General features: G+C 31.6%; 3 protein-coding genes across 10 annotated transcripts; all 3 read left to right on the top strand.

Moving 5' to 3' along the window:
- The first annotated feature begins 1323 nt into the window (after nucleotides 1–1323).
- On the top strand, nucleotides 1324–6532 carry LOC109810883 (Tetratricopeptide repeat (TPR)-like superfamily protein). 6 transcript variants are annotated; one of them, XM_083066453.1, is made up of 4 exons: nucleotides 1324–4302; nucleotides 4552–4656; nucleotides 4774–4914; nucleotides 5551–6532. In XM_083066453.1, exons 1-2 carry the CDS (start codon nucleotides 1516–1518, stop codon nucleotides 4591–4593), a joined length of 2829 nt encoding a protein of 942 aa, XP_082922579.1. In that variant the 5' UTR covers nucleotides 1324–1515; the 3' UTR covers nucleotides 4594–4656; nucleotides 4774–4914; nucleotides 5551–6532. The 6 variants fall into 6 exon arrangements, with proteins under 6 accessions (XP_082922579.1, XP_020230073.1, XP_020230072.1 ...); XM_020374484.3 differs by having other exon boundaries at nucleotides 4758–4914; XM_020374483.3 differs by having other exon boundaries at nucleotides 1325–4302; nucleotides 4552–4682; nucleotides 5551–6442.
- Nucleotides 6533–7815: 1283 nt separating this feature from the next.
- On the top strand, nucleotides 7816–12571 carry LEW1 (Undecaprenyl pyrophosphate synthetase family protein). 2 transcript variants are annotated; one of them, XM_020374422.3, is made up of 8 exons: nucleotides 7816–7932; nucleotides 8197–8249; nucleotides 9139–9409; nucleotides 9496–9557; nucleotides 10480–10678; nucleotides 10872–10968; nucleotides 11733–11815; nucleotides 12134–12571. In XM_020374422.3, the coding sequence occupies exons 2-8, from the start codon at nucleotides 8202–8204 to the stop codon at nucleotides 12139–12141; spliced, it is 768 nt and encodes a 255-aa protein (XP_020230011.1). In that variant the 5' UTR covers nucleotides 7816–7932; nucleotides 8197–8201; the 3' UTR covers nucleotides 12142–12571. The 2 variants fall into 2 exon arrangements, with proteins under 2 accessions (XP_020230011.1, XP_020230010.1); XM_020374421.3 differs by lacking the exon at nucleotides 7816–7932 and adding an exon at nucleotides 7939–8114.
- Nucleotides 12572–22033: 9462 nt separating this feature from the next.
- LOC109810864 (WEB family protein At3g02930, chloroplastic) lies at nucleotides 22034–26342 on the top strand. 2 transcript variants are annotated; one of them, XM_083067079.1, is made up of 3 exons: nucleotides 22034–22487; nucleotides 23109–23367; nucleotides 23696–26342. In XM_083067079.1, exons 1-3 carry the CDS (start codon nucleotides 22471–22473, stop codon nucleotides 26006–26008), a joined length of 2589 nt encoding a protein of 862 aa, XP_082923205.1. In that variant the 5' UTR covers nucleotides 22034–22470; the 3' UTR covers nucleotides 26009–26342. The 2 variants fall into 2 exon arrangements, with proteins under 2 accessions (XP_082923205.1, XP_020230036.1); XM_020374447.3 differs by having other exon boundaries at nucleotides 22036–22487; nucleotides 23103–23367.
- The last annotated feature ends 1604 nt before the right edge of the window (nucleotides 26343–27946 follow it).

Here is a 27946-nt window from a genome sequence, read left to right as displayed (position 1 = left end):
ATTCACTTAAAAATGACTTATAATGAGGACTAAATGGAATAATTTATTAAAAATCTTTAAACTTCATTACTTATTGTTATTTTCATCGATGAATATATGTTAATAAGACACAACTTAGATATAATAATAAGAATGAGTATCAAACTAGTTGAGTTGAGTTTATCTCTATTTTTATCTAGCCTAAAATTTTGATAAAGATATTTACTTAAACATCTGAATTGATTTAAAAAGTTATGAAAATAAATTGGGTTAACTCAATATTTTAGTATGATATATTAATATTAACATTATGCATAGTTAAATTATAAAATAAAAAATGTAAAATTTAAATTAAGATATATTTTATAATATATTTAAAATAAAACAATATTGTTGTAAATATAATAACATGTTTATATAAAGTGTTAATTATTAAATAAAATATTATTATTAATATACAATTGTTTATATAAAATTATTTTTTTAAAAGAACATAGGACATTAACTTGGACTATGATGACTCAAAAGATATCCTAAAACTGTTTTTAAAAATCTATTGAATCTAATTTTAAAATCTGAATTCATCTAATCCTCTTTGGAACAGGTTGGGTCACTGAGGTAGATCAAAATTTTCTCACCCATACATGATACTATAGGTGCTTTTATTGTTGTTTTTTTAATCAAAATTAAAAATTTATCTTAATAATATACACTGTCATTCAATAAAATCGTTTATTAAACAAATTACTAATTAGAAAACAACACTTATAATAATAATTCATGTGAGTTTTATCAATGTTAATAGGATTAGTATTACTTAGGTCACATATTACATAAGATCAGGGATGACAAATAAACTCATATCCGTGAGTAATATTTGAATCCGTCCCGACTTTGACAGAGAATACCTTATTTAACCGAGTATGAGTACGGGTACGGGTATAACCCGATAAAATTAACCTGGGTACGGGTACAGATATGGTATATACATACCCGCCTCGTACCATACCTGTACCCGTACCTAATTTAATTACATTAAAAAAATTTAATATTTTATTATGTGTAATTATTTATTATAATATGAAATATTTATAATTGTGTAATTATTAAGAAATTTCTTGATTAAAATATGAGATAAAGAAATAATATAATTATAATTATAATATAATAAAAAATAATTTAAAAAATATTATATATTTTTTTTGTAAAAAAAATAATTTTTTACAAGTACGGATACGAGTATACCCAATATCTAACAGGAACGGGAATGAAAATAAAAATTACATACTCGACGGATCGGGAGAACAGGACAGATATCATAAAGTACATTGCCATCCTTACATGTGATGCTTGTAAAAAGTTATTCATGAATTGTAGCTCTAGGATTAATTTTTTTTTATAAATTTATTTATTTTTACATTACAGTGATTTAGCCAAACACGGTAGAGGCAGTGATGGCAAAATCGCGGCTGAGAAGGTTTTGCTTCTCTCTCTCTCTTAAACCCTAAAGCAGGGTTTTTGTGTGGTGTTGTGATTATGAAGAAGAGAGAGTTGAAGACTCTTCTCTCTCACACTCTCCAATTCCTCCACCTCCGATCCCTCTCCACCTCCGATCTCTCCCAACACTACGCATTCCTCCGCGACGCCCTCAATTCCGCCCCCAAAACCCTCCCCTCCCCCAGCGACGCCGTTTCCATCTCCAACGCAATCCGCGCCGGCTTCGGCCACGAAACCCTAAACTTCCTCCGCCAGTTCCGCGGCAGGTTGAGCGAGTCCCTCGTCGTCGAGGTAATGAATGACGTGAAACGCCCCGAGTTATGCGTCCCCTTTTTCCTCTGGGCGAGTCGCCAAATCGGTTACACCCACACTCCAATGGTGTACAATGCGCTAATTGAGTTACTCTCTTGCAATGGCCACGACAGAGTGCCCGACGCGTTTTTGATGCAAATTAGGGCTGATGACAGGGATTTGCTTCGGAAGCTGCTCAATGTTCTTATTCAGAAGTGTTGTCGAAAAGGGTTGTGGAATGTGGCGTTGGAAGAGTTGGGGAGGCTCAAGGATTTTGGGTACAAGCCTTCTCCCACCACTTATAATGCTTTGGTTCAGGTTTTTCTTAGGGCTGATAAGTTGGATAGTGCTTATTTGGTTCAGAAAGAGATGTCGAGTTCTGGATTTGGCATGGATGGGTATACTCTGAGTTGTTTCGCGTATTCGCTTTGCAAAGCTGGGAGGTGCGGCGAGGCGCTGAGTATGATTGAGAAGGAGGAGTTTGTGCCTGATACGGTTTTCTACAATAGGATGATTTCCGGGTTGTGCGAAGCTTCGCTTTTTGAAGAAGCTATGGATGTCTTGAATCGAATGCGGGCGAATTCGTGTGTTCCCAATGTTGTTACTTATCGGATTTTGCTCTCTGGTTGCTTGGGGAAAGGGCAGCTTGGCAGGTGTAAGAGAATTCTTGGCATGATGATCACAGAAGGGTGTTATCCGAATCGTGAGATGTTTAATGCTCTTGTACATGGTTATTGTAAATCGAGGGATTACTCTTATGCCTATAAGTTGTTTAGGAAGATGGTTAAATGTGGGTGCCAGCCTGGATATCTGGTTTATAATATATTCATTGGTAGTATATGTAGCAATGAGGAGCTACCTGGCTCGGACGTGTTGGAATTGGCTGAAAAGGCTTACAGTGAGATGCTTGATTCGGGGGTTGTTTTGAATAAGGTCAATGTCAGCAACCTTGCGCGGTGTCTTTGTGGAGCTGGAAAGTTTGATAAAGCCTTTAAGATTATATGTGAAATGATGAGCAAGGGTTTTGTTCCTGATGATAGTACATATTCTAAAGTGATTGGTTTCCTTTGTGATGCCTCCAAGGTAGAGAAGGCTTTTTTGTTGTTTGAAGAAATGAAAAAGAATGGCGTTGTTCCCAGTGTTTATACTTATACTATTTTAATCGATAGCTTTTGCAAAGCTGGTCTCATTCAACAGGCTCGCAAATGGTTTGAGGAGATGTTGAGAGATGGTTGCACCCCGAATGTGGTGACTTATACTGCTCTTATTCATGCATACCTGAAAGCTAGAAAGGTGTTAGATGCAAATAAACTATTTGAGATGATGTTGCTTGAAGGTTGCAAGCCTAATGTTATTACATATACAGCTTTAATTGATGGTCATTGCAAGGCTGGCCATATTGATAAAGCTTGCCAGATCTATGCCAGAATGCAAGGTGACGTAGAATCCTCTGACATTGACATGTATTTTAAGCTAGATGACAACTGTGAAACACCAAATATTATTACATATGGGGCTTTGGTGGATGGTTTATGCAAAGCAATCAGGGTTAAAGAAGCCCGTGAATTGTTGGATACCATGTCAATTCATGGTTGTGAGCCTAACCAAATAGTGTATGATGCTCTTATAGATGGGTTTTGTAAGACTGGAAAGCTTGACGATGCACAAGAGGTGTTTGTAAAGATGTCAGGATGTGGATACAGTCCAAATTTGTATACCTACAGCTCTTTAATCAATAGTCTGTTTAAAGACAAAAGATTGGATCTTGTTTTGAAAGTGTTGTCCAAGATGCTGGAGAATTCATGCACTCCCAATGTTGTTATTTACACAGAGATGATTGATGGCCTCTGTAAAGTTGGAAAGACAGATGAAGCTTACAAGCTGATGCTTAAAATGGAAGAAGTGGGTTGTTATCCAAATGTTATAACTTATACTGCAATGATTGATGGCTTTGGGAAATTAGGAAAAATTGAACAATGCATTGAACTATATAGAGATATGTGCTCAAAGGGTTGTGCGCCAAACTTTATAACCTATAGGGTCTTGATAAATCATTGTTGTTCCACTGGCTTTCTTGATGAAGCAAACAGACTTCTAGATGAAATGAAACAAACATATTGGCCAAGGCATATATCAAGTCACCGTAAAATTATTGAGGGCTTTAACCGGGAGTTTATAACCTCAATTGGGCTTTTAGATGAGCTGAGCGAAAATGAATCAGTGCCAGTTGATTCTTTATACAGAATTTTGATTGATAATTTTATCAAGGCTGGAAGACTGGAAGTTGCCTTGAATCTACTTGAAGAGATTTCATCATCTCCAAGCCTAGCAATTGCCAACAAATATCTATATACTTCTTTAATTGAGAGTCTGTCACATGCAAGTAAGGTTGATAAAGCCTTTGAGCTTTACGCAAGCATGATAAATAAAAATGTTGTTCCAGAGCTTAGCACATTTGTCCACCTCATAAAAGGCCTTACCAGGGTTGGTAAGTGGCAAGAAGCACTACAATTATCAGACAGCTTATGCCAAATGGTTTGTCTCACTTGCTCTAACTCTTTGAAGCACAACACAACACATAAATTTTCCACGAAATTTTGCCAAGTTATTGTAAATATGTTAACATTAGGAACTTACTTTATGCATTTAGTGGTAAAATAAATCTGCTGAACTTCCACGTCATTCCTTACTGAACTGCTCAGTTAATGTACTAGATCCTTCAGTTATTATTTTGGCATGTTTATTCTGACTCCTTTTCTTTTGTATTTTCTATCAACATTGCAGGATATATGCTGGCTTCATGAAGAGGCAACCAACGTGAATTAGATTTCTGATGTACAGAATTGCAGATTGGATGTGAGTTATGTAACTAAAGGAAAATGAATATAGGTAGGATAGAAGAAATGGTTAAGCTGGTAAGAGGCTGCTCTCTCATAATCTCTAATATATTATGATGCCTTTCATTTATGATTATTAATCTTCATTTGCAGATGTGGGTTTTTTCAGTTCAGGTAAAAACAACAGCGATAATGGAAGCAGAAACATGGAATGTTGAAGAAATCTCAAAATGATGTTCTTTGTAATCCATTAATCTTCAAGTTCCAAAATGACGTGTATTTGTCCACCTATCATCACATCATGCCACAGGTAATGATTTTATAATCTATGATCAAGCATATTGCATACTAATTGATTCCAAGGTATATAAAAATTAAACCTCTCGCCTTGATTTCTTTCGGGGTAAATTATATCTCAATAATGTTTTTGTTATTTGCCAATAGTCTAGAAAGAGAAAAAAAAAATTATATCAAGTGTTACACACTCGCATTTTTTTGGCCATTTTGCAATCAATGGGCATGTTCACCTAATGGAGGTTTTTCCTCCTATCATTTGCAAACAGAGCTTCAGTGTTGGTTTCAAAAATCTATTTGTGGTCAGGCATTTGCATGCCTGATTCATTTTTCGATACATGAATAGGCTATTATTTGTTTTTGCTTTTCCTGTTTTGCCATTTTACCATTTGATAAATTAGAAATTCTGTGAAATTTAAGAATACAGAATGCCAAGTCATTTACAACTTTTGTTGCACTAACCATTCATGTGCCCCATTATATTAGCAAATATGCTTACTGTTTTTTTTTCTTCTTTTCTTCAAATTTGTTATGTTCTGGGTTTAATTTTGAAACTGGTAAAATTTAAAGATAAAGTCATCTTCATCTGGTATATTTATTGTCTGTTTTTGAAGTTGAGACAAATAATCATCTGTTTTTTACTATGAAGTAGCCTGGCAGCTAAGGAATCAGCTTTTGGGGCATATTTGAGGAGCAAGGAGTTTGGGAAGTATATCCTTGGTTCAATTTTTCTTTTATTCGAGAGACTGGCCATTAGAAGGAATGCAAAATGTTCTAGTATTGTGCTCTTCTTGTAGAGTATATGGTATCTGCATGCGAACTTGCAAGGGTTAGAGTCAACACTCTTTTTTGCAAGGCATGGTATGTATTGGTGAAATTGGTTATCATTGAAAAAATAGCCTCCCCACTCACTCTGTACACCTGAAAGCTCTGGACATAACCATGAGGGGAGGATCATTATGCACCAAGCTGCCCTTTTGTTTTGTGGACGAATATCGATAGATTACGACGCCAGGTTTTTTTAATTAGAAGGCGTCATCTCTCTCATCTTTGTTGCGAGAGTTGTTTTCTTCCCTTTTATTTCCCTTTGGCTGTCTTAGGAGGACGACTTCTTATTCTCCGTTTTGGCCCTCTCAACAAATGATGATATCCAAAGAGATGAATGTGTCAAGAAAATGATTTAGAATAGGATCAAAGGCGCAATGTTGCTTCACTTTGGGATATGTCTAGTGCACTGAGGCTTCCTTGGAAGCTTGAGGCAGAGACAATCACATCATGTTTTATTGATAATGGAGTGCTCAGGCTAGTTCACTATTCACATCATGATTTCGAATGGGGTTCTAGCTTTAGCCAATTTAGAGACTAGAGTGTACTAATAACTCCTTGAAATGTTTTCTGGGGCTTTTTCCTCTACTCTAGACTGGGCGGTTTGCAGTCACTGAACCCTTCACCATTAGTCATGAGCTGATCTGTGTATGTACTACCATTGTAATTCATTCTATATAAATACATATGAGGATCCTACTCCACACATGTTCTGCATTCGTCTCTGTCTTCCTACAAAAAATTCTGTAATAAATATGTGGTTCTGCAAAATTCATTTGGAGAGGCGTGCTTCTCCAATTTCTCAATAATTTTACCACCTATCGCTTCACTTCTAAAATACGTGCTCTTTATCTATGTTTATCTCATTTATCTTTTCGCATGTGATTTGCTTTTTGAGAGATATATTAATATTCTATCCATATATAAATAAAGAATGATACATTAATTTTAAATGATTATTGTTGGACATTGTCTCATGAGAGGTGGTGAGTTTTGTTGCAAACTAAAAAAATGTACATCATTGAAGGCATCTTAAACGTGTTTCTAACTAATCAATATGTATCTCCTAAAAATGCTAATCAATATGTATTTCACCCGAGAAATGATACTAAACATGTTTTGCATGACATGACGCATCAAATAAGTATGTGAAAGCATTTCGGTGGAGATTTTACGATAGATAATAAGATAAATTAGAAATACATCATGCAAAGTAAGGATGTGCAAGTATTAATAACCAAATGATTCCGATGAAATAAAAGCCCACCAAATTAGTAAGTTATTTTGGGTGGCTTTTATTTCATCATACTCATTTAGTTTATTAATATTTGGCACATCTTAACAAAAGTTTAAAATAATAATTCTAATCACTATATATATATATATATATCAATAAAAAATAATTTTCTATTTTACAAACAGTTCACTTTTTCACTCTTTTATTCTCGTTTAAATATAATTCTTTGATTTCTTATATCTTATATATATTTTTTATACTAAATGAAAGATCTATCAAACAAATAGTTACTGAATATTAAAATTAAATGTGTATTTATCGTTAAAATTTAAATATTATATATATATATATATATATATATATATTTTATCAATTTCAATATTTTTTAATTTCTTATCTTTTTGAATGTATAATTTATATATTTATTTAAAAAAATTTAATTTCTTATCTTCTTGAATATATTATTTTCATATATATATATATATATGAATATCTTTTTAAAAAAAATTATTAATAGTTAAAAATAATTTTGTATCACAATATAAATTTTTTTATCATAAATCTAAAATACAGTTTATATATTCAAAATTATTTATTTATTATAAATTTAGTTATATAAATAAATAATTATTTTTTACGCTGTAGATAATAAAATGTTAGTTTTTTTTATTATATTTTTTATTTATAACAGTTTCTATCAATTCTCCTATTTATTAAATAAAAAAAAATCAAATATTTAAAAAAAATTCTAAAACATTAAATACATTTATTTATTGTATTTAATATTTTTTTTCTTAAAATATTAGACATTAATTTTTAAAATAATAGCAATTCCATTATTCCATACACTGTTATTTTAATTAAGGTGCAGTAGATGGTTAAATACATTGTAGTTCTGAACGTCTCAGCCACTCTCAGTCTTCTCTCTATTCTCTCGATTTGAACGATTTTGTATTTTTAGTTCTCTTTTAGGTGCGATTCTCATTCTCTTTAACTCTCATCTTCTACCATATCGTCATTTTCCCTTTTCCACCTGCTCTTTGCTCAATCCTAACCTGCCTTTTATTGGCATGTTCTTCGTTCCAATTATGCATTCACGTCTGTGTTTTCTTCTCCTTCCGTTTCCCAACTATTCATTATTAAGCATTCTTCACGTATGTAGTTTCGTGTTTTGTTATTTGATTTTCTTCTTTCTCCTTTTGAAATTGATGAACTTGATGTTTTTCATACTTTTAGGGTCAATGAATTTTAGAGATGGAGCTCACAAGTTGCCTCGCTGTATTGTTACGGTAATTATTCAGTTTTTAGTACCCTCCAGACCAATTCATGAGTAACTCTTTGAAGACGACGGTATTTGTTAATTATGTTAAGCCCTTTTGATTATGTAAAATATGCATTTAGAAAATTATCTTAAATTTGTTTTTCTTGCTTTTCTTTTATGCGAGATCAACTAATTGGAAAAAAACTTCTCTTCACTTAAGTTACAATAACAAAAGAATAGTTTATAATATTCTATAATTATCTATATTTTACAATAATGTTTTTATTAGAAACATAATAGCAGTTTCTTAAAATTTATAACATATTTTATATTAAATATTCTTATTTTGCAATTAACTCTTTTAACACACTTATTTTTGGGGTCCCAAAATCAATTCGGCCAATGCTATAAAAGCCTTACTTGCCTATGCCTTGAGCAAGCTTGTCATAGACAAATCTTTAAATTCCAGTAGGGACTGACATCAAAGACTTCCAAGTGCTGTAATCCAAGCATACTGTTATGTACTCAAAATTGGACCAAGATGTAAAAAGACAACTATCTGGATACTGAATTAACAGAAATGTAGTCCATACCTTTTCTTAAAGAAACTGGTAATCTAAATCTAAATGTCTGTACAAAACTTCTAATACGAAATAAATATACATATTCTGCATGTTATAAATAAATTATGCTTATGACATTTTTCAAAATAACCCGATTCTGTTAACAGGGTTCATGCTAGTGTATCAAGATTCCAATCTAAATGCATGTTATTGTTGCTTCATGTTTACTGTATATATTGTTGAAAACGATGACATTTAACATGAATGGTTAATCTATGCATTTGAGCATATATTTTTCCATTCAGTCCAAAATTTAAAAGTCCACTCATTGCGGGTTTTCTAAGGCTTGTACAGATCGGAAATCTCGGGCTTCAACTGCTATGGTACTTTCTGCAAATAATTGTCAGCGCATGGTATTACATATCAGTTGTGGGTAATTTGTTTGAAAGCTATTTCATCTCTTGGGGAGTATTAAAGAAATACAAGTCTCTTCATTTAAAAAACGTTCGGTACCTTGCCATTGTTATAGAAAGTGAAGAAGCTTATCAGATTTCCAAAGTTGTTAAACTTTTGCAGTGGCTGGACTCTATTGGTGTAAAGAATGTGTGCCTCTATGACATGAATGGTATGAAAGGTTTATAGAATCAGTGATGTTAAAGTTTCTTTTACTCAGGTCATATAATAGTATTTTCATTGAACTCTACATTCTAGGAGTATTGAAGAAGTCTAAGGAAACCATATTTCAAAAATTGAAGAATGCAAAATCCATAGAGGTACCATATAATTGTTTTCCCAGCAGATTTTTTCTTTCTTAATATATTAATAAATTTGTCTCCTGATTTATGATGTTAGCCTGCCTGTGATCGGCGTGTCTTATTTCTTTGCCATATTAATCACAATTTGGGTATCTCCCTCCTTTGCCACATTTTATCTTGTCTGATCCTATGATTTCTTTCTACTGTTCATATATAGTTGATGGGAAAGGATATAAACAAGCCCTTATTTATATTCTGGGAGATTATGTATCCTAGAATAAATTGATTTTAAACATGAAATTTGTTGAGTACATCTGATTGCATTTCCAATTGTCCTTGGCTTAAAAGTTTGGAAATGATGGGACTTACCTATAGTACTTGACTATCTGTGGATGTACTATCTAAGAAGATGAAATACATGCTGCCGTTGATATATTAGATAAGCTACGTGGCTCTCAAATCTTGAGTCTAGACTTGGTGCACAATTATGATATGATGAAAATTGAGAGAAAATCAAAGGGAAAGAAATGAGGCTAGAAAGTAATTTTGTATTTTAGGTATTTGGATGGTAGGTTCAAAATAGGAGTGACAGAAAATAGGCACGAGAAAAGCATCTTTGAGGGCACTAGACTTTTTTCTCTAAAGACGAGGTGATAAGGGGGAGAACAGACTTTGTACAGGAACCATACCTGTTTTTCTTCTCCCAATAATGAGAAAACTGTTTACATTTTCTTCCTTTTCTTACTCTTCTAAACAAAAGGTGGAAAAGATGATCATTCTTCTCATTTGTTTTCTTTGTATTTTCTCTCTATATCCAAAAAAAATGCACAAGTAGAAAATATGGATCATAAATGGCTCATTCAGATGCCATTGCTGTCGAACAAGTAACTTCTACCGTCATGTCACGTTTTTTATCTGATCTAGCATTAACTCAGTGCAGGATATTAGTGAAGTTGTCACACACCATGCTCCAGGTCACATGACCTTAGAATTTCTTTCTTATGTGGATGGGAAGGAGGCAGTGGCCAAAGCAGCTAACTTGATTTTTGTGGAGAACATGAAACGACATAACTTGGGTGGAGAACTAGATGTTCCAATCTTGTTAGAATCTCACTTGAATGAGGCATTGCAAATTGTTGGTATGTTTTCCTTCTAAATCTACTAATAGAGTTTGTTTGGATACTGGTTTTTAAAGGATTTTGAGAATTTTTCTTCTTGAAAATGCTCTTTATTTTTAGTAGAGAAACTCTCAAAAGTTCTTCTAAGCTTGTATCTCAACACACTCATAGTCTTATTGATTGCGTTGTACAATAAAGCACTTACTATTTTCAGGTAGCAAAGGTCCAGAGCCTGACCTTTTACTGGTTTATGGACCTGTGAGGAGCCATCTTGGTTTTCCTGCATGGAGACTTCCTTACACAGAGATCATGTAAGTTCTTTCTAGGAAAGTACTATTATTTATGATTAGATTAGTGCAGTAATCAAATGTTTGTTTATTGACATGAAGTGAAGCTATGCTTGTTTATAGAAGCTAAAAGCAGTAGCTCTATTACATGGTCTTCCTGTTCTGTATTAGGTTTTCAACTTGGAAGAGCCTGTTGATGATTTATCTGAAAAATAAATTACTGTAAATAAAATTGGGTTTATGTCTCAAGTATCAGTGAATATATTTGGATTGGATCCGATTTAGTTTCTCATTATTTGCTTTGTGTTCCTGTCTCTTTATCCTAGAGTCTGTTCAGATAAAAAATTTCATAAATATTTCTAAAAGAAAAAAAAAATGAAATAAGTTTCTCCAACAATTATATATAACTTATACATAAGTTAATTTGTAGAAGTTTTCTCATATTAACTTCATTAAAAGCTAATTTTTAGCTTATAGAGACCTTATTTCTTCTCTTTTTTTTCTTTCTAAAACGCTTACAGAGAAGTATATCCAAACATGCCAATATTTTCTTTCTGCACTTGTAAATCTGTGGTAGACAGGAAGAGTAGTGGCTACCCCATAGTTATATTGCCGAAACATTAAGCCTTAAAAGTGAACTTCCTTGCATCGCATAGGTTAAGTGGTATATGATGTGAGGGCCTACTTGTTTATAATTCTCACTTGATACGCCAATAAGACAGCTTTTTTCTCTCTCTCTTTTTTCCCCCTTTGAATAGATTCTGACTGATGTTTGTGTTTATTACTAGACATATGGGATCATTGAACTTCATGAGATATGGTTCCTTAAGAAAAGCTATTTACAACTACACGAAAGTGCATCAAAATTATGGTAAGTTTTCTCTTTACTAAGAGTCATTTACTGGTCTTCGATGGTTTGACCCCCAACAAACTAGTAAATTTCCTACAGTTATTTTTACTATTAACTGGACTTTGCTTTTCACGTGTCTGTATTCATAACTAAATATTAGTTCTGCCCATTGTCCAAAGGCAACATTCTATATAACAGTACGGAGATGTCTTTCAATATACTGTAATATATGTTTGTGTTTATTTCTCCTGGAGGGCTGGGATCCAGTTTTAGGCTTTAGGAAACTAACATGGAGATCATTGCAATTTGTTTTCATTCGTTCTTTTTTTTCCCTAACAGGTTCGTAAAGAAGGAATTTGGAAGTAGTTGACAGAGCAGCACAAATCACTCGCACGAAGAATAGAAAAACACTTGGCTATATCTTTCTGGATAAAGGGCTTTCTCGCTAGTAATGTGTAAATGTGTCAGAATGAGATAGAATTGCATGTCATGACTTAATTTTACTAACTGTTTATATATATATATATATATATATATATATATATATATATATATAGATAGATAGATAGATAGATAGACAGATAGATCTAGTAATATAATACTGCCTTTACCTTCATTCCTGGCTTTAGTTTTTTCTACTAACTGCAAGAGACACAGCCCATAAACTCCTCACAATTGTATTCAAAGCCAGGTTTTGTCTTGGCATAATCTTCCATTCAGTGTCTGAATTAATGTTTCACGGTAAATGAACCGGTAAAAGTACTTATTTATGGTTTATTGGTTTCATTGCCATTAAATTGTGATTGAATCGCCCATAATTAATTTTTTTTTTTGACATTATATAATATTTTAGTTAATAAAAAGTTATAAGAAATCAAGATGTAAAGAGTTGTAAGTTAATATAAATGACTAAATTGTTTTATAAAATAAAAATTAATAAAAATAGGCAAAATAATTTATTTATCTTAAAAATATTTTACATCAAACTTTAAGAAATAAAGATTGTGAAAAAATGGAAAGTTTTGAAAAAAATACTGGTTTGAATTGATTTTTTGAGTTGGTTTTTACCAATTTTGAACATGTTCGAATGATTCTTTACTGATTTATTATTGATTATGATTAAGGAAGTTCGTTAATTTATTTAATAATATTAAATTTGTCATTAATTTATAATTTTCTTTCAAAACTACCATAATCAAAAGTATTTAGTGTGAAAAACGAATAGTTAAAGCAAGAGATATTTGATATTGATTCTTATATAATAAAAAAAAATACTTGATTTGAATCTTATAAAAAAGACATGAAATAATTTGTTTATTATTATTTTTTTTTCTGTTTGCACTAAGTTTACATCTAGAGATAAACACATCCAACCTTACAGATTTAATTCCAGCAGGTTCTTTATGCTTCCTTTTATTCTCTTCTTGAATATATGAATGCAGGTGTTGTAAAGCATAATGAATGAATGAATGGAATTTCTCGGCATAAGTTCTTATATATCTAGGAGCTTTTCCCTTTCCTCCTCTCCCCTTTTTGTTTCATTATAAAATGTGTAGTTGTAGTTGTAGCTGCTGATCCTTAAACCCTATAACTTGTAGGAATTCCTACTACGAAGTCCCAAAAGTCAAACATTCTTTGCGTGCAATGTTCTAGCTTTGTTTTTTGTCAGCAAACCCTTTTTAAGAATTCCTGCTTTAGGCTATGTTTTTGGGTAATTTCCTCATCTGTCTTATTCTTTAGTACATTAGCAGAAAACAACTTTAATGCAAGGCTGCAAAATAGACTACTGCTTTTGGTTTGAAGCTTCTTATAGTCATACACTATTTTTAGAAAGATGCCCAGGACCTCAGGCTATGTCCTAGTTTCTGCTGAATATTTGCACTGTTGCATTCATGGTTGCCCTTATCCCCCCTTCCCCAACCGGTACCTACAGAGGTAAACTGGTATCTTCGTGTTGTTTTCCCCCACTTTGAATCATCACATGTTTTGCAATCTGAATATGTCATTTGCCATCCTCTCGTTTGTCTTATTTTGATAGTAGTTAGACTTAGACAACATGTTGGGCACACAACGACGAGAAGTTTTGTTATTTTGATAGCAGAATAACACAAATGTGAAAATAGGATTAATCTAACTAGAGAAAATTAGGATTCCTATAATACAGTCAAAAGCTGTGGGATTATAACAATATGAAACTCCCTCATCTAACTAGAGACACTGAAAATTGAAACCAAAATTATGTAAAAATTCTAATGTTTTATGACCGAATTAATATATTATTAGATTTAAAGTAAATATAAAAGTAAGGTTTTTTAAAAGTTAATAAAAATATTTTTTTGATAAAAATAATATTTTAGGGATGAGTTTTGAAAAAAAATATTATATTTTTATATCTTTCCGAAATAGATTTTTCAAAGTGAATTTTTAAAAATACAATTTTTTTTAAGTTATGCAATCTTAAAAAAGTTATATAAACATTATTATAAAATAATTTTTTTTAAATGAGCCCAAAGCAAAAATTTTGTTGACCTACCCGTAGACCTATTCTGCATTCACAAAATAAAGTGCATGGGTCCTTTGAGGTTTAGTGGCCCCAAAAAACTCTTGCTGAAGATCCATGTGCTCTATGTACGATGGCATTGTATTGTTGTCCAGCTTCTTTTTTGTGAAGTAATTGATATGAAGTTTGATCCCCCAATAATTTTCAATGTACATAAATATTTCCACTCTTATCCTTTTCACTATCCATTTGTAAGATCTCTTCAACAATTAAAGAGAAAAGAAAAGTAATGTGTGCCAATTGTTTTCACTTGTCATTGCATTCTTATGTACGGTTCCTTAAAAAAGAATGACTAAATTCCAATTTAATAAGAAAAGTGTTCAATTTTACATACCCACTTTTTTCACATCTTCTTTTAACCCAATTTTTTAATATCTTTTTTCTTTTTCATTATATATCACTCATTAAATAGTCTGAGACTCTATATAGAGTGCCTAACAATTACTGATATTATGTTACATAAAATCTTGCTCAAGAGATTTAAATAACTCCATACATTTCATGTATTATTACTTTGTTAAATCAATAAATCTTGAAGCAACATTTTTACTCGCTTTGAGAACATTGATTTTTGGTATGGTTAAATGTTCCATAGGAGTAGGACCCTATTCTGTCACGCCTTTTTCATATTTATGAAGGTACCATGAATTCTTCTTTGCTTTGGTTGTTTCCAATGATTCGCCGTATGCAGCCAACTTCTATGTCTGCTGTGGGACCCACCTCTCTTCCCACTTTCACGTCTTTTATGACTTTACTCAGCATTTCACGCTCTCTAACTCCTTATTTCATGCAATTTTTTCTTATTGTATTTGTATGAACCATTTTAGTTTCTTTTCTTATAAATCACACTTTCTGTTGCATGAAATTTCCACATAAAATCTACGTATAATACAATTTCCCTGCACGCATAGATCACTTTCACTATCATATCTATGCTTTTTAAATTCTTCAGCAATATATCTGTTGCGCACAAACACTAAGTGTGATGATCCTATTCTCTTTATTTCCTTACTATTTCAGCTCCATATATTTGTCGCGAGCGGTGTTCATAATAGTATTCAACTAATTGCATTTTTCTTAGATGTTACTGGTCCCCTCCAACCTATATTTTTTTTATAAAAAAAATGGATACTCGAATGCAAAAGAAAGGTGAGTGGGGATCGAATCAATGCAGCGACTGGCAGTTATCTCTTTGTTTTAGGACCCCTTTTTTGAGAAATTAATATGTGGCTCAAAATTACCAAGCATTATTTATAATTTCAATCGATCATTATATAACATATATTTAAATTTTTTATCTATAATTTTTTTTAATGACATTTAGTTATATATTATATAAAGATTAATTAGAGATCATAATAAGTTTTTTCTTTTTTCTCTGAAAAACAAAACTAAATTCAATGCTTTGTCTCTAATGTACTCCTACATATGAACAATAGAATTCCATCCATATCTTATACCACTAAGAAAATGCTTCTTCTCACAAAAGTATTCAATTAATAACGATATATTATGATTTGGTTACACCTCTGATATGAAAATAAAAAAGCCAAATGCTCGGGGAAATTGTCGATATATATATATGTGTGCATGTAGCGAAGTCTTTGGTGTGATTATTAATGGAAGTGCAGAAGCTTAATAATAAGCGCTGAAAAGTGAAGAGAAAGATGCTGCGAAAATAGTATTTAAGCAGCTGAGGGAGAAGCTGATCTGATAAAAAAAAACAACATATATGCTCTCATTTTGCTTCCCACTTCAGAATATATGATAGTTACGTGTGCGTTGTGTTGCCTAAATAATATGATATGATTCATGAGTTCTTTTGCCGTTTTGATTTTGATTTTGATTTTATATGCAAATCTTTTATAGGAAACTTATAATTTCTGTAATATATTACTGTTTGACAGTTAGATGAAATAGGTCACGCAGTGAATGGCAATTAATCGTTTATTGATGAGTAGTACACTAGTACTAGTACTCGATGTTGATGATATTCAATATATTTGCACAACCATTACCCATTGTGTATAAATGAATCGCAGGTAGAATTATTGATCCAAAATAATATGCTGTTATTGTTTTCAGACATATATATATCTCTTGTACCCATCATGGTGCATGCTGATATTAACTTATATTTAAACCACTTCACATGCATCTTAAGTTTTGTAGCAACTCTTGCATGTATATATATGGCCATAAAGGAAACAGTGCGTCCACAGATATCAAATTTGGTACCCCACTTTTACCAGAAAGTTTTATGAGCCATAGCATAGCATATTTAAAAAGCAAGGCTGTATTTTATCATCTCAAACGCTTGTCTTTTTCTTTTATAGCTCTCCTTTTCAGTAACACATGTATGAACCCATTGTTATTAATTGAGTGAATCAGTAAAAACATGAAGTTGTTTTGCTCAATTTCATGCATGGATGTCATTTCAGTATCTCAATCATTATTGTTACATGTCGAAACAGATACATATACATAGTAATTAATCTCAATATATGAAATATTTATTCAAACCTAATAATTTACTAATAACTATTAACTCATTTAGACTCTTTTACATGAGTATATATTTGGGATTAGGCAAAGCTTTGCTTACTTTAGTTAGGTAGAGAAAATGTGGGTGAAATATCTCATGCATGTATCACTTTGGAGTTGGGACCAGTTAAAAAAGAGAAGAATACATAAAGAAAAGAAAGGTTGGTGGAGACAAGTGATAGAAGGCTTCATAAACTTTTTTACTAATTCTAGTGAGTAAACTATACTTGCTTTTCTTATGTGACCAGTTTGGGGGAAAAAAATGGAATCGTGAGTGTCAAAAAGAAAATTCCAAAGCCACCATCAATGACCAAACTTTCTTCCCAAGTACTCAAGGAAATTTAATTTCACAGAAATATTTTATTGAGCTTTTTAAAAATTTCAAATGTTCGATTCCAAATTTTAAGGTAGAATAAAAGTATTTTAGAGTTCCTAATTTACTCATGTAGAGTTTATTTAGATATAAATTATAAGTATTTTTTAAATTTTTTATTAAAAATAAATAGTATTTTTTAGTGAAAAAACTCTCAAAAACACTCTTAAATTTGTATCTAACCATTTCAATTAATAATCAATTATTAACATCACGTTAACCTCGAACACAAATAAAATGGACATAGGCATATATTTTTGAGAATTGGGAATCTTCACATGGGGTCACTTATTGATTTTCTTTGTTACCAAAGTGTTCATGAAATGAAACCACGAAAGTGAAACCAATGCTTATTGCTAATAATACCGTAATTACACGCTTTGGTTCAATGGGCCTGAGATAAGGATGTTTGATTGGGCCGAGTTGTAGTGTTAATAACTTATCATGAATATTGAATGTAAAGGAAACCCATGAAAACATGTAATAATAATATCATTTTTAAATAATAATGAAATCATGTATCTCAAGAGAGAGAAAAATACGACGTGTTTTCATTGTCCATTCTATTATGGGAACTAAATTAAGAGACAGAATTTATATCAGATTTTTTTTTATACATGTCATTATAAATAAATTCTTTAAATCAAGATACGTGATGTTTATTTTTGTTCAAATTAACATATGATCAATTTTAATATATAATTGCTAATTTAAATTTTTTTTTTAAAATCGATAAAGTATATTCTTTAACTTAAATCATTTTTTAATAATATAATTATATCTTTATGAAAATATGTAATATATGTATTTATTTTGTAATATATATCATGAAGCCTTACTTAAATTTATTTATTTTTCCTTATAAAATTTAAACAACTTCCTTATACATTACTTGTATACTTTAATCATCAATTGGAGTATGAACGAATTCAAAATATTAATCAAATTAAAACTTTCGCCGAGAGACATATATGAATAATGTACATACTTATTAAAAATAAGAGCAGGGAAAGGTTGAATTTTAAACAATTTAATTTGATATAAAACAAAAAGAGATAGATAAGGAAAATGAATTGTGAGGAATGAATTAAACTGATGATACTCTCGTCTCGTCACTTTTAAAATCCTCGATCAGCAAAAAGATTGAGAAAACAACAGAAAAAGAAGAAGACAAAATAGATTCTTGAGTGTGTGTGTGTGTGTTTTCAGCCAAGCCATATATATGACTTAAGAAAGCTTAATATAGATGTTTAGGAGTGAAAAAATATAGAGTAGTTGATATCTCTTTCAAGACCTAATTAAATAATATATGATGAGTTTTTGTTTGCCACAAGCACAAGATAAGAAAAGTGTATTGGTTGCTAGTCAGTTTCTCACCATACAAAACAAAAGTTGGCTAAACTAATTTTCTTTATTACGCCATTTACGTAAAGCAACTGCATGTGGTTCCCCTTCTCCAACACTATATCCAACCATCTTTAATTTATAATAAAACTGTCTCACAATTTTTCTTTTACGTTGTCATTGTTATGAATTATATATTTACCATCTTTATTGATATAGATAGAGATTACTGATGAGGAAAGTATTTATAGGAAATCAGCGTTTTCTTTTCCAAATAGCAGCTCTTGTTTTGGATTATGTGCAAAACACATGATATTGACTTTCTAACAATTTCTATTGCATCAAACAGTAAAATGTTATGTGTTTGGATTTATCCTCCGAGTATTATTTGATTTTAATTGACATGCATGATTAACATAATTTTTTCACATTAACAATTAATGAAAAGTATTTTTAACATCACATAAGTTTGTATATAACTTTTAAAATAGTTATTATAAAGTTAACATAAACATGCAATATATTATAAAATATCTTTCCACTATGTGCATATATTTTTTTATTCTTATTGATTTGAAGTTATATAGATCGTTGGTCCCGCGTATTAACCAAACCCTCAAAGAGAACATCTAACCTTAAATCTCAAATCACCACTCTGCAAATGTAAACACTATAAGAAGCCCTTTTGTCCCCTTTGGTGCAACGTTTCCATGGAGTCTTTGTTGATGAAGATTTCTTTGGTGTAATGTCTCTATTGAATTAGGCATCCACCTTTGCTTCAACAAATTTGTGCATCACTTAGCTAGTCATGCTCATGCAATATGACTTTTAAGTTGGCTCGAGTGTTGAAGAGAAACTCGGTGACCATCATGGTAATTGAAAAAGTGAGAAGAGAAGGGAAACTTAAAGAGTGAATGAGTGATAGACTAAGGATTTATTCTTCACAAGATAGTAAAATAAGATTGAAAAATTAAATAATTTATCATAAATTAAAATTAGTTTATGTATAAATTATATTATTGAAGTTCTTTTTTATTAACCTTTTACAAATCTTATTTTTAACTCAAATATAAGTTAGTCTTATTTTATGAAGAAGTTTGTTTTATTCTTATTTGGATTAATTTATTCAAATAAACTCTAAAACGAATTAAAATGAAGTGTATTTAGAATTTTTTTTTAAAAAGTTATATTTTGAGACTAAAATAAAAAAAGTGTATAAAATAATGTGTCATTACATTACTAACAAAGATGTTATTTTATTAGTCTTTTTAACTATTAGTGAGTAACATTGAGACTATGATGCAAAAAAAAAAAAAAAAAAAAAAAAATATATATATATATATATATATATATATATATATATAATCAATATTTATTGATATCATGATATAAATTATGTGAAATAACATTTTTATTAGTTTTTTTATAAAATACAAGTTCAATCAATCATTATATTTGATATACACAATCATAATAATAATACCATAAAATATAATAATTAAATTAATATTTTATAAAAAAATTATTGAAAATATCATTTTACTTATATATATATTATTTTAATTTAATAAACCTACTTATAAGTTTTTCCCTTCAACTTTCAACTTATAAATTTATGCTAGTTTATTAGTTAAATTTTGCAAAGCAGAGGATATTTTATCACTTGGAGAGTAAAGTAGTAAAGCATATATACAAAATTAATATATTTTTTATGCTTATTAAAAAAAAAAAAAACCTGCAAACTGCTTTGTTTTTGGATTATGTTCAGAAAGGTGATCACGACTTTGTAGCAATATCCATTGCATCGAAGAGCATAGTGTTTTATGTGCTTTGAATTTATCCTCAGGTTGGTATAACAGTCAGATTATCTTGTTGCGATATTTTTTTTTAAAGGTATTTTTTATTAAGTCAACTTGTGGTCATCTATTAGGATAACAAATGTTCATTGTTGTTTTCATCTATATAATAAAGGATAATTTCATTTATTATTAATTTTAATTTTTAATTGTATGTAAAAATGAAGGTTAAATTGCACATTTTGTTCATTTATTTTTTGTTAATATGTAATTTAGATCATTCTATTTTAAAATAGAAATATTTAATCTCTCAATTTTTAAAAATATGAAATTTTGGTCATTTTATTAAATTAATATTTATTAATTATTAAAATTTTAATATTTATTTATACTTAAGTATGTAATATTTAAAAATATAATATTCAAAAATAATTTTTTTTAAAAAATATTTAAATAAAATTTATTAATAAATAAATATTAATCACTTTTAAAAAATATATATAAATTATATATTATTTTTAATTTTTATCTCTATATTTCAGGTTATTTATAATGGTAATAAATCACTATAAAATATCAAAATTTAACAACTTATAAACATTAAATAAATGATAGGATTGAAATTTCATATTTTTATGAATAGAAAATTATATGTGACAATTTAAACTAAAGGAATTGATATTACATATTGACAAAAATAAAAAGATCGGAAGTATAATTTAATAAAATGTATTTGCAATAAAATTATATATTATAATTATTTTTATCTTTATTATCTTTTATTATCTTTTATTTTAATTTATTTATTTTTATTCTTATAAATATAAAGATAAACATGAAATATTTATCTTCTAATATCTAATGATAAGTTACAGAAAAGATGGTGATTAATTATCGTTTTACAATTATGTATTAAACTATCGCATTCATTAACGACAAATTACAAAATAAAGTGTCAATTAATTATTGGTTCGATATTGTTAGTAAATTTTATTTTTATCTCAATAAAATTTATTTAAATAAAACCACATGCTAAAATGAGAGTGATTATGTGTTTCTTTTTTTTTTTTAAATATACACCACAATTTTTTTATAAAATATTATATTAGTTAATATAAATAGTAACGTCTTTGATCCTCCAATCAATTTGTAAAAAGTTATAATCTTCTATGAAATAAATTATATTAAAATTTTATTTTATAGATACTTAATAATATGATAATTCATAGAAACATTAGTAAAAGTAAAAATGATGAACATTGTTTGGTGATTAGAACTTCACATGCTTCCACCTTTCTTTTTAAAATAATCCAACCTGTCAACGCCATTGATAATAATAATAACATGCATTGCTATTGCTATGCTATCTCTTTAAATTCGCTCATAAAACCAAAACATTTTTCTTGAAAAATCTCGACACATGCACATGTTGCAAATACAATTGTCATCATATTTTATTTATTTAAAAAAAAAAGAAAAAAAAAAAGAGTTACAGGGGCAGTTCCTAATCCCATGGCAAAGTATCTATTTTCCTGAAAAGAAGGGTAAGGTTGGAAGAGTCTCAGACAGGTCTTTGCCTCTGAAAAAGCTACACCTGCCTTTGGCTTTCACAGATTTAAGAAAATTTAGGGTTACTTTTGTCCTTTCACATTCCTCTTCCTCAAGATATACACTAACTTTAACTTAACTTCCACTGTGTGAGGAAAATGAAAATGAAATGGTTAAAGAGAGAGAGAGCATAGTGTGTTGGTGTGGCAACTTTTGAGACAGGAAAACCAACTCAACTTATTTGGTTTTGGTTTGTGTTTTGTGAATTTCTTTCTCTGCATCATCTTCTCCTTCCAAGAATTTCCCACAAACCAAAAAAGAAAGAAAAAAAAAAGGAACAGTTTTTGAATTTTTGATCTTACTCTGATCCCATATTTGTTATGTTTCTTCTTTCTGACAATGTTGGAACTTCTGCATTATCGATGCTGCAACTGACACTTTGAGATTTTAGCAAGCCATCTCACGCTTTGTCGTTGTTGTAGTGACTTGCGTGCTTGCTTTTTCCACCAACATGGCTTCAAAATCCAGGTTTGTAAAGTTCGGTGCTTTCTTTTGTGGGTGTCTCTATTGCTTCAAGATCTGATGTGGGTTTCTTCAACTTCTTCCGTGCACCGCTTCACATTTTCTTTTTTGTTCTGGGTGGTTTTGATCTGCTGTTTCAACACGTTTTTGATTGATTTTCTAAAGTTATGTGAAAGCCCCTTTGCTTCATTTGTTTAAATTTCGGTGCTTTTTTGTTTTACATTTGGTGTGTGCGTGAAATTTAAAGATGGGTTTCACTTCATTTATGTCTTTGGTTCTTGTTATGTCTTGATCTTCTTGTGTTCTTGTTAGATTATGTTTTTTCATCAGTGATTGCATCTCTGTCTGTGATTCTCGCCCTAATTTCCAGTTCTGGGTAGAGTTACTTGTTAATAGTTACCATATCCTTTTTTCTTTCTCTTGGTGGTTATTTCTTGTTTGATGAGTTTGGCTTGAAAATGCTTCTAGTTGCTGAATTTGGTACAAAGGGTTGGTTTCCGTATGCTTAGATCCATGTGTCTGATTGGATGCAAATATGGGATTTTGTTACTTTTTGGTGTCTTGTCTTTTCTTTTCATTCAATGTGTTATTGATATGATATTGACATTGTGAATCTGATAGATCCAGTTTATCGGAAACTCCCAACAAAGCAGCAACACCAGCTACTCCCAACAAGGCAAGACCATCAACTCCCAACAAAACATCACCTGCAACTCCAAGAGTTAGTAGACTCAGCAAAGGAGTACCCAAACCGGAATTGGAGTCACCGTCTCCGCTGCAAAATTTGCGCCTGTCTGCAGAAAAACCAGAAAAATCGCCACGGCCTTCGAATCCAAAGCCCATTGCTGAACGGAAATCACCAAGACCAACTTCCACTCCACCGGATGTATGTTACTCACAGTAAATGCACTTTGTGTACCCTCTTATATTTGATATTGAGTCATGTCTGGTTATGTTACAAAATGGCCTCACTTGAAGATTTAGACTGTTTTGTTTTTCAATTCTGTTTGTGGATGAAGTATTCAAACTTGTTGAATGTTTGAGTCTTTTAACAAGTGTGATACAATAAGTAAAACTATGAAATGTGTTACCGTGTTTTAGTTATTTGACATTTTTTACCTTGGAATTTGAAGTTTTAGACTGTCCATTATTATAAGATGTACAGTATGTGGTATCTGTATTCTGATATGTGTTTATGTTCCTTGAATTTTCAGAAACAACCCCCAAGAGCCGCAAAGGGTTCAGAATTGCAGGCCCAGTTAAATCTTGCTCAAGAAGATCTAAAGAAAGCTAAGGAACAGCTGATTCAGGTTGAGAAAGAGAAGGAAAAAGCAATTGATGAGCTGAAAGAAGCGCAGAGAGTGACTGAGGAAGCAAATGAGAAACTCAGGGAGGCAATGGTGGCTCAAAAGCGGGCCGAGGAGGATTCTGAGATTGAGAAGTTCCGGGCTGTTGAGTTGGAACAGGCTGGAATTGAAGCTGCTCAGAAGAAGGAAGAGGAATGGCAGAACGAGCTTGAAAGTGTGAGGAATCAGCATGCTTTGGATGTGGCTGCTCTTCTCTCCACTACTCAGGAGCTTCAGCAGGTTAAGCACGAACTTGCCATGACTAATGATGCAAAGAACCAGGCACTGAGTCATGCTGACGACGCAACTAAAATTGCCGAGCTTCATGTGGAGAAAGCAGAGATTCTTTCAGCTGAACTGACACGGTTGAAGGCCTTACTAGATTCAAAGCTAGAAACTGAGGCCAGTGAAAACAAGATTGTATTGGAGCTGCAAGCAGAGATAGAAACCCTTAAGGAAGAACTTGAAAAGGCAAAAGGTTATGATGCAAAGTTGACAGAGAAAGAGAGTTATATTGAACAACTTAATGTTGAGCTTGAAGCTTCCAAGATGGCTGAATCTTATGCTCACAGTCTGCTAGAGGAGTGGACAAAAAAGGTTGAGGAACTAGAAATGAGGGTTGAAGAAGCTAACAAGTTGGAGAGATCTGCATCAATATCTTTGGAATCTGCAATGAAACAGTTAGAAGGGAACAATGATTTGTTGCATGAACAAGAATCTGAAATTTCAAGTCTTAAAGAGAAGGTGGGATTGTTGGAAATGACAATCGAGAGACAGAGGGAAGATCTTGAGGAGTCGGAGCGTCATCTTCTTGTGGCCAAAGAAGAAAGTCTTGAAATGTCAAAGAAGGTTGAATCTCTCACATCTGAACTCGAGACAGTCAAGGAAGAGAAGGTTCAAGCTTTGAACAATGAAAAACTTGCAGCTTCAAGTGCGCAGGCCCTATTAGAAGAGAAAGACAAACTAATTAATGAATTGGAGATCTGTAGAGATGAAGAAGAAAAGACTAAAAAGGCAATGGAAAGCCTAACTTCTGCTTTACATGAAGTATCTGCAGAAGCTAGGGATGCCAAAGAAAAGCTATTAGCCAGCCATGCTGAGCACGAAAACGACGAGGCCCAGATCGAAGATTTAAAGTTGTTCATAAAATATACTAATGAAAAATACGAGTCCATGCTCCATGATGCACGGCATGAGATTGACATTCTTACATGTAGTGTTGAAAATTCTAAGAACAACATTGAAAACTCCAAGGCGGAGTGGGAGCAGAAAGAACATCATCTTGTCAACTGCATAAAGCTAACTGAAGAAGAGAACTCGTCGCTGGGAAAAGAAATAAATCGGCTGATTCGTTTACTCAAGGAAGCCGAGGAAGAAGCAAGCGCCAAGAGGGAGGAAGAAGCGCAGCTGAAGGAAAATCTGAAGGAAGTTGAGGCTGAGGTGATCCACCTGCAGGAAGAACTAAAAGAAGAGAAGGCCGAGACCATGAAGTTAAAGGAGAGTCTATTGGATAAAGAAAATGAGTTTCAGAATGTTTTTCAAGAAAATGAGGAACTTCGATCTAGGGAATTGACATCGATTAAGAAGGTGGAGGAGTTATCGAAGCTGCTCGAAGAAGTTACTAGCAGAACCCAGACTGAGGAAAATGGGGATCTTACTGACAGTGAGAAAGACTATGACTTGCTTCCTAAAGTAGTTGAATTCTCTGAAGAGAATGGACATGGAGGAGAAGACTTATCCAAGAAGGTGGAGCTTTCAGCCAATGAAGAGGGACTCAAACAAAGTTCACATGAAGAAAGTATTCCCTTGGATGACAAGTCTGAGAAAACTGAATCTCCCAAACCTGAGAATGTGATTGTGAATGGTAAAGTGAAGGAAGATGGGGGAAAAGAAAAAGATGATTTGGTTGAACGCGAATTTAAAATGTGGGAGAGCTGCAAGATTGAGAAAAAGGAGTTCTCGCCGGAGAGAGATCCAGAGCCTGAATCCTTTGAAGAGGAAGCTGACTCAAAGATAGAGGGTGGTGAGGGCTTTGACCAGATTAATGGAACCTCTTTGAAGGAGAACGCTGACAATGGCGGGAACTCACCATCAAAGCAACAAGTGAAGAAGAAGAAGAAGCCTTTGCTTGGCAAGTTTGGAAGCCTGCTCAAGAAAAAGGGTGGTAGCAACCACAAATAGAACAGAGTTTTTACCTTGGCAGGTATATTGAACATTAAATTGTTTGCATGTATTTGCTTTATGATTTTTGCTTCTTGAATAGCTTTTAAAGAATGACGAGGCATGTAATATTGTTTAGGATTCTTACCCCCTAGTCACTTATTTTGAGTTGCGGTTCTCCATGCTGGTAGTAAATTGTATGTGGTGGAATTATTATTATTTTTTGTCTCCCTTTATTATGTTTTTCCCCCTTGCCCTTCTATATAGATCTGACGAAAGAAGTGGCAAGTTGGATTGTATTTTTATATCATCTTGATTCCAATGAAAGTCTAGATAGAAGTTCTGATGTTTGCCACCCCTTTGACATATAATGATCACTTTTCTCAAAAGATACATTGTGCTGTGCTAGAATTACGTGTGTTTAGTGGGTATATTTATTCAAAGAGATTCTCTGACACTAGATGAAATTCTTGTAGTGAGTCTCTATTCGCATTCAGTTCAACTAGGAAAATTTTAAATTAAATTAGGCACTATTGAGCTTTGGTTAATCATTAAGTAAATATTAATATTTGGTTTGAGGATCTCCAATGTCGACTATTTAAACATGAATTTTTTTTTTTTAAACTATTGATCTTCATGCAGCAATTACAACATGTTCATTGTACAAATGTTGGAAATTTATCAAATCCAATTCTCGCTCAATTGACATATTCTTTGAATAACATTTCTTTAAATAATCATCGATTTTCAATGATATTTTTTTGAATGCGTAAAAAAACTGATTATATCAAAACTGGTTCGAATAAAAAATTGGCCTGGTTATTTTATGGTATTTCTTGACAATCCGAAATAGAATCTCTTGAAAATAAATTACAAGACTTGTATCCTTATAAGAGGAGTTAAATTGGTTTAAAAAAGGTTAAAAACCTCTTTTCGTCCCTTACATTATTTATTATTTTCAATTTAGTCCCACTTTAATTTTTTGTTTTAATTTAGTCTCCAATAATTAAAATCGTTGCAATTTGGGACTTCCGTCTAAATGATTTAAACGGAGTTAACTGGTGGTCACGTGAATGTCACGTAGATGTCATGTAAGTGGATCCAAAAATACTTGAATACACCTGGAACTAGAACGGTCCGTTCTGGTTACATTATTGATGTGTAAAATTTGCACCTGGAACGACCCGTTCTAGGTCCAAAATTAACACATCAATAGTGTAACTAGGATGGGCCGTTCTAGTTTCAGAACGGGCTGTTTTGGTCCAGAATTTCGTGAAAAAAAACTAAAGTACAAAGCATTTTTTTTAGGGAAAATACAAAGTATTTCAAACACTAGATTTAATAATATTGTTAATGAAGATTAATAACTTCAATCGCTAAATATTTGGGCTATACAGTATATCATTAAGGATGATGCAGTGTATCACTAAGGACAATGATAACAAGTTTTATTTCATTGTTTGTCAAACTGGAGTGAACTACTTACTACCAAGTTGACACTATACAGTCAAGGATAAAACGAAATAATGTTTTTTCTTAAAGTCATTGACGATGTACCCTAACAATAGTAACCTGTTCTTGAGGAGGTACCCCTAAACCCTGAATTTTATTTTCAATTTTTTAAATACATTGCGACATTTTAGTCAAGATTTTGAACTGGATAAATTCAAATCAAAGAAATATTTTAGAAGGTCTTATCTTATTTAATTTTTTTTTAGTTTTATTCATAAATGAATATTAATTTATTGTATTTTTTTATTTATTATATATTTATTAATATAGATATAATAAAAAAAATATATAATAAAAAGCATGGCGTTTTGGAACTACCCGTTCTAAAAGCAGAACGACCCGTTCTACTGGTTTCAGAATGAGCCGTTCTGAATTCAGAACGGACCGTTCTGGTTTCAGGTTTTTTCAAGAATTTTGGCGTCCACGTACGCATCCACGTGACATCCA

The sequence above is a fragment of the Cajanus cajan genome, chromosome 11 (assembly GCF_000230855.2).
Source record: "Cajanus cajan strain Asha chromosome 11, NIPB_CcT2T_4, whole genome shotgun sequence".
NCBI classification, from domain to species: Eukaryota; Viridiplantae; Streptophyta; class Magnoliopsida; order Fabales; family Fabaceae; genus Cajanus; species Cajanus cajan.
The sequence above is the reverse complement of the archived record's forward strand: the minus strand, read 5'-3'. Positions and strand labels throughout refer to the sequence as shown.